Genomic DNA, 15708 nt, shown 5'->3' with positions numbered 1-15708 from the left:
CAAGTGCCACATTTTTCAAAGCCTGGTTAGATGTCATTAATATATATCTCTATCTCTATCTCTATCACTATCTCTCTCTCTCTATCTCTCTATCTATGTGATGCAAATGTGGAATATTATTTAGTAAACAGAAGTAGTCAGTAAAACTCAATTGTTCACATAGACTGCATGTTCAATTCCTCCAGTGCATCCTGGCAATGAAAAAAAAAAACTATCACAAGCTCTTTCTTTTCATATAAATGTGTTTTATTGCAGAGACATTATATTTACATGCTGGGATACATTACTACATAAATCTATCAAATAGTTCATAGTGGATGCTGTTGATTGCTAGATTACATTTTTTTCCAGAAATACCACAGACTAAAGTGAACAGACATACAGCTTTACTTATTCTACAACTCTTAGTAGCTACAATAGTCAAAGTCAAAAGGCAGTGTTTTCTCAGGCCTATCTGTCATCGTTGTGCATGCGAAGGAGAACAGCAAATATAAAACCAATGTTTGTTTTTTAGATTCATAATGACACCAAAGCAGACAATGGGAAACTTACTTTTCTACTTTAAATCATGTACCTCTTGCATAAAATATACAGGTCTAATAAGATTGATATAAATCTATGCTTCTAGAAACCATGTCTTCAAAACAAGAAATGCAGTCTGCTCATGCATTTTCAGAAAGGCAACTTAGCAAATGATTATATGTGGTCTATACAAATCAGCTGAAAAACACCTTGTCTCCAGAGTTGCCTCTGCCTTGGCAGAAAATCTGTGGAACTCCAGAAAGGTTGGTGGGTAGGGAGACAACTAAGCCACTAACTAAGAGATGCTGGTGGAGAAGAATCTGTGATAATGGGTTATTGAGTAGGATAATTTAGGTTTGCCAGAAGATATCAATGCTTCTAATAGGCTTGTAACAATGCACGATATTATTAAGTCTGTACGTTTGGTTTTCTTTTGCTTTCTAATGTACTTATAAATTTAAGTACTCTTAGCTGTATCACAGCGATCACGTGACACAGCATTTCATTTTTCAGAGATTTCTGCAGTCAGCTTGAGTAAACCAATCCCATGCTAATAGATGGTTTGATTAAAGTGGCATAAACTTATTTAAGTGCCAGAAGAAAAGTAGGCATTATCAAAATCTGCCCTTGAGTTCCTCTGCACTGTCACTTTCAGCCTAACTTTTATGTAAGTAGATCGAACTGGAAGAGATAGAAGCAACAACCTGTCATGACTTTCAAGTGATATTTAATTTCATGAGATTAAATACTAATATTAGTATTTCCTTGAAAGGTCACAAATCAAGACATTAACTAAGACATACAGGTATTTAAAGTCTATTTGCCATTACAGAGTCATTTGTTATCTTCAGTGGCACCTGTAGGACCTATGTCAATATCAGTAGTCTTTGACAATGACAATCCTTGTAAAACTATCCCTCCCATTAAATTATTCTGAATCAAGAGTTGAATAAAAGTGTTACAGACTGGGTTTCAAAAATTGGACTATGGTTTGGGCCAGTCTCTAAATCATAAGAAAATGGACAGAAGTAATAAAGAATAGTTTAAAATTGTATTTAAATTCTAGAATTCTTAATTTATTTGTCATTTCAAAATAGGGTTTATTAATTACGAACTCTATTATTTCTAACACTATTAATTTGGAATCCGATAGAGAGAAGTATACATATATTATTTGCTTCAACAATAATTGATTCCTTGATATCCTCAACACAATCAATGCACATAAATGCATTTATAAGCCACTTTAAAATTAAGTGATCTTGAAGTTATTCCCTGGATTTAAGAATCAATAAAACTATCAGAAAGCAAACAAGATATGGTTGTGCATTCATATGTAGGTTCAATTTATACACTTTTTATCTGTAACAAAGAATACATAATATTAGCAGCATATTACATATCAAAGCATCTTAATGCAATTAAACTGTAACCATGTTGTTTACTTTAGTGCAGTGTAGCTGCACAGAATCTACACAATCGTAGGTAATCGTGTTTATACCAGGTACATTGGTGCAAACTAAAAATATTAAGGAAGGAAAAATATATGAGGAAAGTGATCTTGCTTAAAATCTGGTTGTAATTTTAGATATTATAACTGGAATAGAGAAATGGGGCATAGGATAAAAAAACAGAGAATCAACAGAATTTCAAAATCTAGATAATGTTCTCATGATTGTTTGGTATATGTCTCAATCTTCATAATTGCTAGTCTGTCTCAGTGCTAAAACACACTGAGAATCAAATGTAAACTATAACATTCATGTTAGCAAACAGTAATGTATTAAGAGGTCCTTAACATTCAATTAGCTTTTCACATAGGCACAATATTAAGCTAGTCCCTTCATCCTGGTAGTATCCATAGATGTGTGCTACAAGCTACAACAATGCAAATAATATCATGATACACATTTGTTTCTCTGCAGACATCCTTGATAGAAACTATGCTTTTCATTATAACTCTGAAAAAGATAGGTAATAGTCATATTATTTAGTTTCCTTAAGTAATTTGCTCCTCTACTGAGAAAGCTGAATTTCTGTTACAATTAAAGAAAAATTATTTCCTCCTACCTATTAAACTCCTTATCTTCAGAAGATTTCATTTGGATTCTTGAACTTATATTTTCCCTATATGATATATTTTATCTTTATGTTATCATTTACTTTTCAAAATGTCAACATGTTCTATTTTATAACATATATTTTTGTAAATTAAGAAAAATACTATTTCATTTGTGTTTTTTTTTTTTAAAAAAGGCTTCAGCTAGAGTTTTGAAATGCAAAATATACACTCCTGAAGGCAAGTTGAATTGCACTGTTATTGTGAAAATCTCCCCACCTGACATATTTCTGTACATTTCTTCTTGCTAATTTGTCCTCTGGTCTTGGAGTAGGTGTGGCTGTGATTCTGAGCTCTTCACCAGTCTTACACAGAGCAATCAGCCTCAAGAAAATAGATTCCTTCCAGGTATCTTGGAATACAATCTGTAATCCAATATGGATATTGGATATCCATATTGGATTGTGACCCAACATAGCTGGAAGGTGTTTGATAGTGGGAAGCAGATACAGACTAAAATGCACTTTTCTCTTTTCCTTCTGCTCATTCTTAATCATGACAATTCCTTGTTGTCCTGTTACTCTCTGAGACTGGTACTGTATTTCATAGCCCATAGGAAAAACTTTTTGTCCAAAACAAAAAGTTTTTCCTATAAAATATTCCTATTATATAGTTTTTCCTATATAATAAGTTTTGCAAATTATTTATTATAACGAGTGAGTGTACTGTATTCATGCTAAGGGGTGAGGGTTTACAAGAAAAAAGCAGACTTCTGAGGTTTTATGAAGTTTTAGCCAAATTGTACACTATATTTCCCTGAATTGATTCCCTGGAATTTTTAAAAGTTCTATCAGAACTTTATGGAAAAATAATTAAAGTGCATTTCTCTCACATAGCCCTAATCAGCATACCGCTCCCCATACCACTCTAAAATCACTTGAATGGGAGGAGGGAATGGGCTCACATGGATATTATGGGCAACCATTTATAGCAATGAATAATATAATTGACTATACAGTTCAGAAATTCCAATCTTTTTCTGATGTTGGAGCTTCAATTGCAGTTGGAGCTTCACAGACCAAAATGATTTTCTTTTTTAAATTAACTCCCTTTGAAATGAATGTTGTTGTTGTTTTAATCATATTTGCCACTAGCTTGTTCTTAGGCAAGGCTAGGTTTATTTCTTGCTCCAATTGTTGAATTCCAACTCTTATCCAACATGGGTATAGGTTAGGAATTATGTAATTTTATTGACCAATAATACCCAGAGTATTATGTCACAGATGTTTATCCCTCTTCAATTCAGATGAGCACATATGGAATAATCCAGTTATGCAACAGATGCTAAAATCATTGGGAGTATCAAGCATCTTATCTATATTTGATTCTATAATTAGGGTTGCATTTATAACCAGAGTATCATATGATATGGCTTTTAGTCCTTTCGTTGTCCAAAACAGAATATGAATTTCTGTATAAATATATAAATAAATAAATATTCTGTTATGTGTAATCAGTAATTGTATAAGTATGGACTATTCTTTACACAATCTTGCACTGTAGCTTATCTTTGCCTGGCTGATGCATAATTTATTCTTGAGATAACATTCAATTCAATTCAAAATGTTAATTAGCTAGAAATTAGTAACAGATCTGTTTACATGATCATCTCCAGCTTTACCTTCTCATCAACATAAATAAAATAATACATATTGAGCACAGTATGCACATTTTTATGGCAGAGCCAAGTTGTGTGTGTGGGGGGGGGGATGTACCAATTATTTCTGGCTATCTCCCATCCATGAAGTGTCCAAGAGTTGACCTGCTTAGCTTCAGCAGTGGCACTGCATCATATGCTTTCAGATCATCTCCCTATCAAAGCAAGGATTAAGGAGATGCAGCTTAAAAGCTAGTGTTATTCACTGCATAGATTTGATTATTATTTCATATGATGTGAATGGGGGAATCATCATGACTGTTACTTTAAGAGATCCAAATCAAGACTTGAGTCATAGGCAAACCAGTCACTGATACTTGAATGAAGGATAATATGAACTCTTCTCATTCCATGTAGCAACACTGAATAACTGGCAGCTGACTCCACCTTCAGCTCTGGTGATGGGACAGCATCTTCACACCTGAAGGCAAGAAATCAGTTGAAAGAAAGCAAGGCAGATAATGTGGCTCACTCCAAGGATCTGCCACTCAGTTCATCTGCCCCATTCTGCCTAATGGTAGAACCGAATTTTATTGAAGCCGGTAAGAGGCTGAAAGCTCCTCTCATCCGTGCTTCTTTCCCCCTCTATTCTTTAATGCTTTGTGCAAACAGTAAGTGATGCAACATCCCTGCACCATTAACTGATTCAACTTGATTCTTGTCTCACATCACATAATGTTATCTCATGGGACCTGAGCATTACGCAGAGTAATGATGCCATATCATGCATTCCATTACAAAAAAAAAAAGAAGAAGCAAAAAGATAACATTTCTAAAAAAAATAATAATATTACAACTCTCCCTTGATAACTATTTTTGTGAGGGAGCAAACCAGAAAAGTCATGAGTTATTTAGTCAACAGGAGCTGAAACTTTGTTCTCTGATAGGCTAGGAATTCCTTGGTGGATTTCAATAAGATATTCATCAGAGTTTGATGAAGATGAGGTCTCCCCAGTTAAACAGAAAGGGATAAATAAAATGCCAAATGTGTAAAACAGGTTTTTGAAAACACAACAGCTCTACATTTTTGGCTAGAATTAGTGGAAGTCTGCAATGCAGTCTTGATGGGTTGCCTATATTACTCTGGAAAATCTTCCACCTTGCAGGAATTCCTTTCCCATCCCCATTTAAAGACATTCTTTAACTTTTCAATGCTCTCATTCTAAACGAATCAAACCTGGCAATGCTCCCTCAGCTTGATACACGGTTGAGTGCAACATTTTTAGTCAAGAAAGAAATTCAGCAGCAGAATTTTGTCCTTAAACTACACCACATACCATAAGGCAAAACTGGGCTCCTCCTTACAACAGGAGAGTAAGAAGAGGCTGGGGGCTTTAAACAAGCAAAACTTACAATCTCCAGGGTGGGACCTGGCAATCTTAGATTAAAGTGGGGTGTGCCAATAAGGTAGACTCTTCACTTTAAGTATACCTGAATATTAAAAGTGCTATAAAGTGACTAAAAATAAAGAATTACTTAAACGATGCAGATTAAGAGAACACTGCATCATCTGCTAATATACTCGGAAGTAAACCATACTGAATTCAGTAGGGTTTATTTCAAAGTAAACATGCATAAGACACACCTGTACAAGTGCATGACAAGTGATGTAGTAATAGTGCATGTCGGTTAGTGTTTCCCCCCCTACTTCCTCACTTTAGTTTAACAGTACAATACACATTTAATCATAATCATTTAGTCTCTCTTTCTAAAATGAATTTGGACAGCAATGAAGAGGGGGGGAAAAACTATTCACACTAATCAGAATATATTTTTTCCTACCTCCCAGCATTTCCTCTATGATTTCAAATCAACATAGTGTAAGACACCAAGCAAAATCATTAGGATTAAAGTCGAACTCTTGGAATGTTAAATAACTTTTCCCAATTTTCTAAAGTAACAACAGAAACATTATCCCCAGATTTATTTTAGAATAGTGCCCTCATTTCTAAGCATCTAGCAGTAATAAATTAATTAGGATTGTGATTAATCTGAAATATAGCTTCTGCTAGTATATATCATTTATGGACAAGAAATATATCTCATATAAAAACCCCTGAATTACTACATAAAGTCATAACTAAAAATAACAATTAAAATAGCAAACCCCAATATAAATCATGACAAAAAGTGTTTTCTTATAAGCTGCTAAGACCTTACAGGTGGGAGGTGAGGGGTTTGAAATAAACAAAGACCTAGCACAGGGTGTTTTATTTTTTGAAGACTGCAACTTTAGATATCTGCAGGTTGCATAAATGTGTTGTGTCATATAACCATATCAAAGTTATTTGCAAACATTATACAAACTGGAATGCTTTAATATGAGACACAACCACATACATACGTTCATAAGAAAAACAGAGCCGTTATATAAAAATCTAATTAAGGGAATGCATTAAGTTAGCTGTGCCATTGAGGTTAAAGAGAGGAAAAAATATAATTTCTGGAATGGGTACGCAAGCTATCTCCAGATGTTAAAAAGTTAGATTTTTCTCTAGCTGGTGCTCTCCAGATGTCTTGAACTCAGGCTGAATACATTGCTGTCTCAAAGAGTAGGGCACTGCTCCCTATTTTCATGCCTAACAGCTAACTGGATTGACAATGTTTCTTTAACCCAGGTGGGAGATAGCCTCTTCCAATCAAGGCTATGAGGCATTCAAAAGAGGCTGCCCTATCATCACAGGGCACATTTCAACCCTTTAATTTCCTAGTCAGCACCATCTCTTACCTTCCTTGGAGGGGCATTATGGAATTGAAGTCCAGCACATCTGGAGAGTTCCAGGTTTGGGAAGGCTAGTTTCAAGATTTATCTGATTCTACGCCTTTTGTGAGGGTTTTTAGTATAGAGTGAATTTCTGCCCGTGTTAAACCAATCGTAGTCTTAAGGACTAGTGTAACGAATGTTAAGATAGTCTTCTTGCCACCCCCACATATTTTACAAAAGAAAGAAAGAAAGAAAAAATTACTAAAGGCATATTTTTTTCCCTCATCTGAAATGTAAACTTGTTAGGGGCACGAAGGGACTTCATGTCCTGAATTGCACTGATAACGTTGTTGGCACTCAAGAACAAAGAAAAGACAAATCGATTTTTGCTTAGTTCCTATGTGCATCTCTGGTGAAATGAGGCTTCTTTAAGAATTTGCAGGTTGTACTAACTTTAGCCCCCCCACTCCTCCTCTCCCCTCCCTTTCTTCTGTGGCATCTCTTTTTCACAGTCTGTCTTCTTATTTCTGATGCACCTCTGCTTTATTTGAGCTTAAGTTGGTTGTGTTTGATAAAGTTGTGTTTCTTTCTGCTTTTGATAATTCTGGCCCCTCGAATTCCCAAGGGCAGATTTCCACACGAGACATTAAAGGTTTCTGTGAATTATTAGTTGCCGATCTAGCAGGATTAGAAGGAAATGCATTCCCTGGTGGAGAGGAAGATGCATGTTTTGTCTGAATTCCTAGTTTATTGGTAAAATCTTTCTCTGTGGTTTGAATGATTGCTTTGGTGGTCATGTCCTTGGAATCTTCAGCACAAATAGTCTCTGTATAATGTTTGCTACTAATATTTTCACTTTTAGTCCCAGAAATTTCTTGCAGAGCTTTGGGACTCCAATTTTTTTCTTCTTCCACCTCATGTTCTTCTTGAATCTCCCAAGGACTCACGTCACCTTTCTCGGTTCTCTTTTGAAGCGGTATCTGGTACACTTCAGTAGTTTTAAGTTGAGACTGGTCCTTTGTTGGAGAAGGGTGGAAGGTCTCTGAGTCAGAAGAAGCAATAGAGACATGCTTTTGAATTTTAGAATCAGAAAGTCCTATCTCTGGAGTCTGGTCATACATTTCCCAAGGACAAATTTCTTCTATGTCAACACTTGTCTTCAGCAGGCATTTACCAGCTCCTGCATCAAGAATAGACTTTTGTTGTTTCATTATCCCAGATTTATGAGGCTTCTTTGACTCTTCAGCTTTGGTTGAATTTCTTCGATAGGAATCTTTATGGTCAGTCTTTTCAGAGCTGGAGTGCTTTTTGCTGATCTCTTTGCTCTTTGGTTGAGACTTTTGAGGCTTGACACTTTCTTCATTTTGTGTTTTCCCTCCTAACCCCACAGTTTTCTCTTTGGCACTGGCAATAACACTAAGTGATTTCTGTAACACGGATGTTTTTGGATGGAGAGGTTTCTTATCTGCACTTAAGTTGTGAGCACTCATAGATTTACACACCAAGGGGACATTTTCGATAGACCCAGCTTCAGTTTTTTCTACAGGTTTTTGAGTTGCTTTGTTTTCAGAAAGAGAATCCAATAATGATGTCTCTGCAGTTGAAATAACCTCCCCACTTTCTGTGGTTAAGCTTTTTGAATCTTCAGTTGGGTCTCGGACATGGTCATAGGTGCTGTGGGACTTTTTTAAGGAGAAAACTCTGTTTCTCAAAGATTCCTCTTTTGGTTTGATGGGTCCACTACAATCTGGTGGATTTTTCCTTGCCATGGCAATGTTTTTGGAACTCCCGTGTTCCAGAAAATCTTTTTCCTCCCGTGAACATTGCCTAGTGACAGTCTCAGGAATTTCAGTAATTCGTCTCATGATTGAGCGACCCAAACCTTTTTTTGAGCATCTCTTTTTCTGGAGATGTGGATTATTGGTGATCATTTTTTTCCTTTTATAGATCTCCAACTGGGCATACAATTTCTTCAATTCATCCTGCAAAGTAACAGACAAAATGAGTAAAGATCATGTATATTCTGCAAAAGTCAACCTAGAATGGAACATGGAGAAGTCAACTACAAATCCATTTGTAAAATATCTTCATTTATCAATTGGCATAAGCTGCTTAGGATCATTTAAGCAGGCAGCATGTAAATAATTGTAATAAATCAATAAGTAAAGTCAATATTATTTCCCATGATGGTACAGTGGTTAGAATGCAGTATTGCAATAATCCAAAAATTCAATCCTGAATGGTCATGGTTGACTCAGCTTTCCATCCTTCCGAGGTTAGTAAAATGAGGACCGAGATTGTTGGGAGCATGTTGGGGGCAATATGCTGACTTTGTAAACGACTTAGAGCAGGGGTGTCAAACTGGCGGGCAGCAGGCCGGATGCATCATGGCCTGAACATGATGTTCAGGCCATGCCTACCCCAGCTCCGTGAAGGGAAAACCGTCGTGATACATCATGTGACAGCAACGTGACACTGCAAGTTTGACACCTGTGACTTAAGGAGTTCTGTATACACAGTATAGCCTTTATTGTCATTGTACATCATGTATACAATGAAAGTGGTTGTGCAATTAAAAAGCACTATAAAGTGGCATATAAGTATAAGTTCTATTGCTACAATCCATGTGAGTGAATCTATGTATGGAGAAGACTCCTAGAATCTACCATCAAGTGAATACTTAAAAATAAAATAACTTAGATTCTGTAATCATTACAATTTGTAAAACAGAGTTTCACAAATAATGTAGAATATTATTTTTTGCTATCAACATTTATCACTATCAACTTATCAGTTTGCATAAAATAAACAGTTGGTCTCAATCTTAATTCATATTCTATGTATTGATTTTCATGGTTTAAAACTCATTTGGATTTCTGCAGTCCCTATCAAAATACAGGAGATCATCTGTTCTGAAAGAAAAAGGAAGTGAAAAACTAAATTCAGTCTTTCATTCAGATTCTCTCTTCCTGAATAGATAATCAGCAGAACTATGTAAAGCCTGTTCCCCCATTTATATACAGTATGAATTTTCTTATAGACTGGGATGACTTATAAAGAACAGGTACCATGATCCTAAAACTTTTGAATACAGGCACAGAAATCATTATCATATATAGATTTGCAGATATTAAAAATCAACTCTAAGCCACTTTGATCTCATACCTTCAACTGGGTTAGAGAGCCAAATTCCCTCTTGAATTACTGTGGATCTACAGAATATATGAGCAGTTTGTTTGCCCATGATGGGAACTCTTGCCTCACTCTGTCTCCTAGGCCTTTTAACATCCTTTTCCTAATGAGTGTCTGTAGACATTGTTTATAATTTATCTGCTTTTCTCTTCATACCAGCCACATATCAACAAGCAATTAATATTTGCTTGTCCCTATAGTTAGAGATATTGGGGGAATAATAATAAATTTATTTACGGTCACAGACCAAAATGCAAGCATAGCTACAGAAAAACATAGGGAAAAGAACATCACGAACAGCCGGCCACCGGAAGCCCCGGCTGAGAGGGACCACAGCGCTCTCCTCTAATGGTTACGGCTCTTAGAAAAAATTTTGAGACCTGAGAGGTAGTGTATGAGGAGCCATCCCCTAGACAATACAAGGCCAAATCACTATCATTGGGCCCACAGAAATCTGTCTCTAAGAGAGACATCAAATTAGTCCTGGCTACGTTGTACATGGGGCAGTGTAAAAGGACATGCTCCACAGTCTCAACCTCCGCTCTACCACAGGGACATAGCCGCTCGCCCCTCGGAAGCCTCTTGAATCGACCGTCCAGCAATGCTGAAGGCAAGACGTTAAAACGAGCAAGGGAGAAGACTCTTCTATACTTAGGGATGGTTAGAGTATAGAAATATGAGGCCATCCTCAGTCCAAAATTATTAAGTTGGCTGAAGACCAGAGGGGAGCAGGTTTTATTGGCTCTAGCTCTCAGATATTGTAAGTCTATGTCCACAAGCCGTTGGACTACCCTACATTGGGCATCTTTAAGGCCATAGTCTCCCATGGCATCCCCCGAAAAACCTAACAGGTGGATATTGGGGGAAAATGTCTTTATAGCTGCAAGAAGCTTTTAGATGTAGTAAGAATAGCAGCTTTGCAGCTAGGAGCTTCCTCTTATAATCATCACTCAGATTTTGAGAGGAGCAAACAAAAAATGCACGCAGCGTAAAGACTGTGAGGAGGTCCTAACAAATTATTTCCCTTTTGTATATACTGGAGATAAAGGAAATTTTGATAGGAAAGGCAGGAGATGCCTCAAGATAAGGCATTAGTTGAGTGACATTGTTTGCAACTCTCTATTGATCAGCTGGAGAGAATACAGTACTTTTTACGTGTTTTCAAGATTTTTAGGTTGGCAGAACTAAGGACAATTGAAAGCTGGCCTCAAATAACTTTTTGAAGGATTAACAATTAAAACACTTACAGATTAAAAGAATTTAACATTGCCAGCAGTGAGTTGAATGTCAATGCACAATTAGTAACTCCTAAATCAGAGATAACCCAGACCCAGACATCATCAAATCACAATCCCTAATGCTCATCCCAAGCAAAGCTTAAGGATGGCCCAGTTCTTTTTTCCCCACAGTAACTCTAAAATTTCAGCGACCCATGAAATCATGCCTAAGCCGTGAGCTACAGTGGTGCAGTGGTTAGAGTGCAGTACTGCATCCTACTTTTGCTGACTGCCAGCTGACTGCAATTTGACAGTTCAAATCTCATCAGGCTCAAGGTTGACTCAGCCTTCCATCCTTCCGAGGTAGATAAAATGAGGACTCAGATCGTCGGGGGCAATATGCTGACTCTGTAAAAAAACCGCTTAGAGAGAGCTGTAAAGCTCTGTAAAGCAGTATATAAGTGTAAGTGCTATTGCTATTGCTAAGAGAGATAGTTAGCTCCATGCTAATAAGTTGTTTTTTTCCAATTAAGAATTCTACTTGGCTCCCTCTTTTTCATTAGTGAAAGACTGATTTTTGAGAGGAGGCTGTGATTATCAATGTATAATCTTGGCTGCCTGGAGGCCGTGCGGGTCTGGATGGGGAGGAACAGGCTCAAACTCAACCCTTCCAAGACTGAGTGGCTGTGGCTCCCGGCGTCCCGATATAGTCAGCAGGTGCCATCGCTGACTATTGGGGGTGAATCCTTGCCCCCCACAGAGAGGGCTCACAATCTGGGTGTCCTCCTGGACGCACGGCTGTCTTTAAAAGAGCATATGACGGCCGTGGCCAGGGGGACCTTTTATCAGGTTCACCTGATTCGCCAGTTGCAGCCCTTTCTGGACCGGGACGCCTTGTGCATGGTCACTCACGCCCTTGTCACCTCCCGGCTGGACTATTGTAATGCTCTCTACATGGGGCTCCCCTTGAAGAGCACTCGGAGGCTCCAGCTGGTCCAGAATGCGGCCGTGTGGGTGGTTATGACACCCCTCCTGCGCGAGCTGCACTGACTCCCAGTGGTCTTCCGGGTGCGATTCAAGGTGCTGGTCACCACCTTTAAAGCGCTTCATGGCATAGGACCCGGGTACCTTCGAGACCGACTTCTGCCACCAATAGCCTCCCACCGGCCAGTTTGCTCCCACAGAGAGGGCCTCCTCAGGGTGCCATCGGCCAAGTTATGTCAGCTGGTGACACCCAGGGGGAGGGCCTTCTCTGTGGGTGCCCCAGCCCTGTGGAATGGACTGCCCCCGGAAATACGTAAGATCTCCGACCTTCAGGTATTTCGTTGCGCACTCAAGACCCTGTTGTTCCGCCAGGCTGGGCTATCAACATAACAATTTTAAATTGGGTTTTAAATTTCTAGGGTTTTAAAAATTTAGCCGAATTTACTTATTAATTTTAAACTATTTTAACTGATGTTGTTTTGTGTTTTTAATAGGCTGTACACCACCCTGAGTCCTTCGGGAGAAGGGCGGTATAGAAATAAAATAATAATAATAATAATAATAATAATAATAATAATAATAATAATAATAATTATTATTATTATTATTATTATTATTATTATTATTATTATTATTATTATTATTATTATTATTATTATTAAGAACCTCAATCAAATCTCAGTCCATGGCAGATCAAGTTGGTTATTCCATAGAGTTGCAATTATTTGTCTATTATTTCATTCCTTTCTATTAAGGTGCGGAAGGTGGGGGAGATTATAACATAAGCATTCTATGCAGTCCAAAAATATAATACATAATGCTGTTTGTAGTTAATTTGGGAGATAGATAGATTTTACGAGAACTAACTTATTAACTAACTAATGAACTAACCACTTTGGGTGGTTCAGGGGTAGGGAATTTGTGGTGGATGGGAGGGGTGTTTGGGGATTGTTATGTGTGTTGGGCATGGTCTTTGGGTGTTATGTGAATTTTGTTGTATGGGTGTACTGTGTATATACGTACAATGACAATAAAGTTATCCTTATCCTTATCCAGGATTTTATCTATATTAAATTGAAGACCCTTCTGTAAAGGTTTTTTTTTCTTAAAAAATCATGTAATTTACTAAATTGGAAAGTACCCTAATGTCTTCTGGATCCAAACTATGTTCACTCCATGCTGAATTGATACTGCTATTCAGATAAGATCCAGATCTACCCATGTCGAGCTCATCTTCATAGACTTCAGTAGCCATATCATCTCGCGGATTGTTGCTTGAATGGGAAAACTGTAAAAATATGTTAAGTTTTTGCTAAATAAATATAAGGAGGTGTAAGCATAAGAAAGAAATCAAGGAATGTGCACCTGTTCAACCACCCACCCTCATTTTCATTTGGGAAAATTTGTAAGGCACATTTTGACATTCAAAAACTTAACGTTAGGCAATTTCCTAATTAAATGAAGATTAGTTGCTGGATATCAACCTGTTGGGAAATCAAAGTACATGTTATCAGGCAAATTAAAGATTGGAGCTTCTAGGGTTACAAAGGTGTTTGAACAGGGACTCGTTAGATTCCATACAGTTCTCTAATTACAACCACTCATTAAATAGCTGTTCAAAGTTACGACATCACCGAATAAGGGGGACCTGCAACCAGTCTGTCGCCATTGCAGCATCCCCATGATTACAGGAGCATGATCTGGGTGCTTAGCAAACAGCCAGAATTCACATGATTGTGAATTCCGATGTTCCCTGGGCTTCCCATAAGCAAAGTCAATTGGGAAGCCAGAAGGAAATTGGAAGTCACCCCTGTTTCTGCTGCTTTTTAACCTGCCTGCATTCTAGAGTGTCAGCTATAGAAAAAACCGCTCCCATGATACATGGTCTATAATACCTGTCTTGAGTGCACTAGCCTGTGCTTGAGTGCCTCACCCATGTTCCAAAGCATCTGACCACACTCAGTCATACACCCAGTTATGCACCCTCTAGCCAGTGGCACTCAACGTTCCCATGCACTTTGGAGCCCAGAGCACCAGCCTGCCCTTCATGCCATCCATGCATCCATCTGTGCTCTGGAGGACTTATCCATAACACCTTCCCATCCCGTTGCCACCTAAGCATCAGCGGGGAATACTATCCGGGACTGATGCCTCTTCCCATTAACAAGCAGGACTGCAGAATTGCCATCTCCAAGCAAGGTGATCATGTAACAACTGTTTTATCTACATAGTAAATATATATGTAGTTACTATAGTATGCATGTTTCTTCATATCTGACAAAATAAAAGTGTAAAGGACAATACCTTTGGAATCAGAAGTAACCCAACAGTGACTGTCACAGTCAAATGTGTGTGTGCAAAGAATAGCATCAGCATCCAATCAGACTGGAGTCTTGAAGCAAGACTGAACCTGCAAATCAACATTTACATATAAGTACTAAATACATTTCCCCCCACATTTTTTGTCATGTGGATTTTTTTTTAAAAAAAATTCTGAACGATGTTTATAAGAAAAAAAAATCTGAATATAAAGATACTAGCCTTGCATTGTTCTATTAAGCATGGAGGTTTGTGTGTCAATTTCTCAGCACACATACTCACATCCCCATTTTGTTGTGTCAGAGTGGAAACGTGCACACAAGTATTGTGTGCATTTGGCCCATTGTTGCTTCTGTTTTGGGAAAAAGGCATTAAAAACTACAGCATGATAGGAATTTTATGTATTTAATATCATACGTATTGGATGAAGCTGATTATTTTAATAAAGCTTCAAACCTGGGTTTATTTAAGATGGTAGAATTTGATGGGAGAGAAGAATATTTTTGTTAATTCTGCTCATGCACAGTATCCCCCTGGGACATCTGTCCATTATACGATATATAAAGCGGTGTTATGTTACAGTAGCTGTGATTTCATGACTGCACACAATGATGCAAAGGGTGGAACCTTTAGCTAATGTGACATATATCTTACTTACATTACGATTAGAATATTACAACACATTTAGTATAATGTAGCCTTAAAGAAAGTGTAAATGTCATAAAATATTACAGTTATATTGTCAATATAATGTGTCAGTTGCATTGGCTTTGAATTCATTTATGGGTCCAATATATATTACATACCACATGATAAATGGATGATCTATCTCACATGAACTTATACATCAAGTAACATTATTTTCAGATCTTGCCATGCAAAGATGTGTGGTGATGAAAAGTGAAGAGATGAAAAAAGCTGTTTGCAGAAGTAATAGGCAGGCATTGTACAATTTGCATCCATTTGAGACTATTTGTAAAGCTTTTCTTAATTT

General features: G+C 37.5%; 1 protein-coding gene across 2 annotated transcripts in view; it reads right to left on the bottom strand.

Annotated features, from left to right (window-relative positions):
• Positions 1-224: 224 nt before the first annotated feature.
• GPR158 (G protein-coupled receptor 158) overlaps positions 225-15708 on the bottom strand; it is a 144799-nt gene continuing 129315 nt past the window's right edge. The window contains exons 9-12 of one of the 2 annotated variants that reach the window (XR_004588529.2): positions 14700-14805; positions 13537-13683; positions 7027-8984; positions 225-4719 (exon numbers count right to left, since the gene is read on the bottom strand). Coding sequence is in view for 1 of the 2 variants with exons in the window: in XM_034402122.2 (XP_034258013.1) it covers positions 7524-8984; positions 13537-13683; positions 14700-14805 (1714 nt within the window). In the remaining variant the exon portion in view is untranslated. Of the gene's footprint in view, positions 8985-13536; positions 13684-14699; positions 14806-15708 lie in introns of both variants that reach the window. The other variant, XM_034402122.2, reaches the window with a different exon arrangement.

Source organism: Pantherophis guttatus, chromosome 4, assembly GCF_059756535.1.
Source record: "Pantherophis guttatus breed Tessera chromosome 4, ASM5975653v1, whole genome shotgun sequence".
Taxonomy (NCBI): Eukaryota; Metazoa; Chordata; class Lepidosauria; order Squamata; family Colubridae; genus Pantherophis; species Pantherophis guttatus.
The sequence above is the reverse complement of the archived record's forward strand: the minus strand, read 5'-3'. Positions and strand labels throughout refer to the sequence as shown.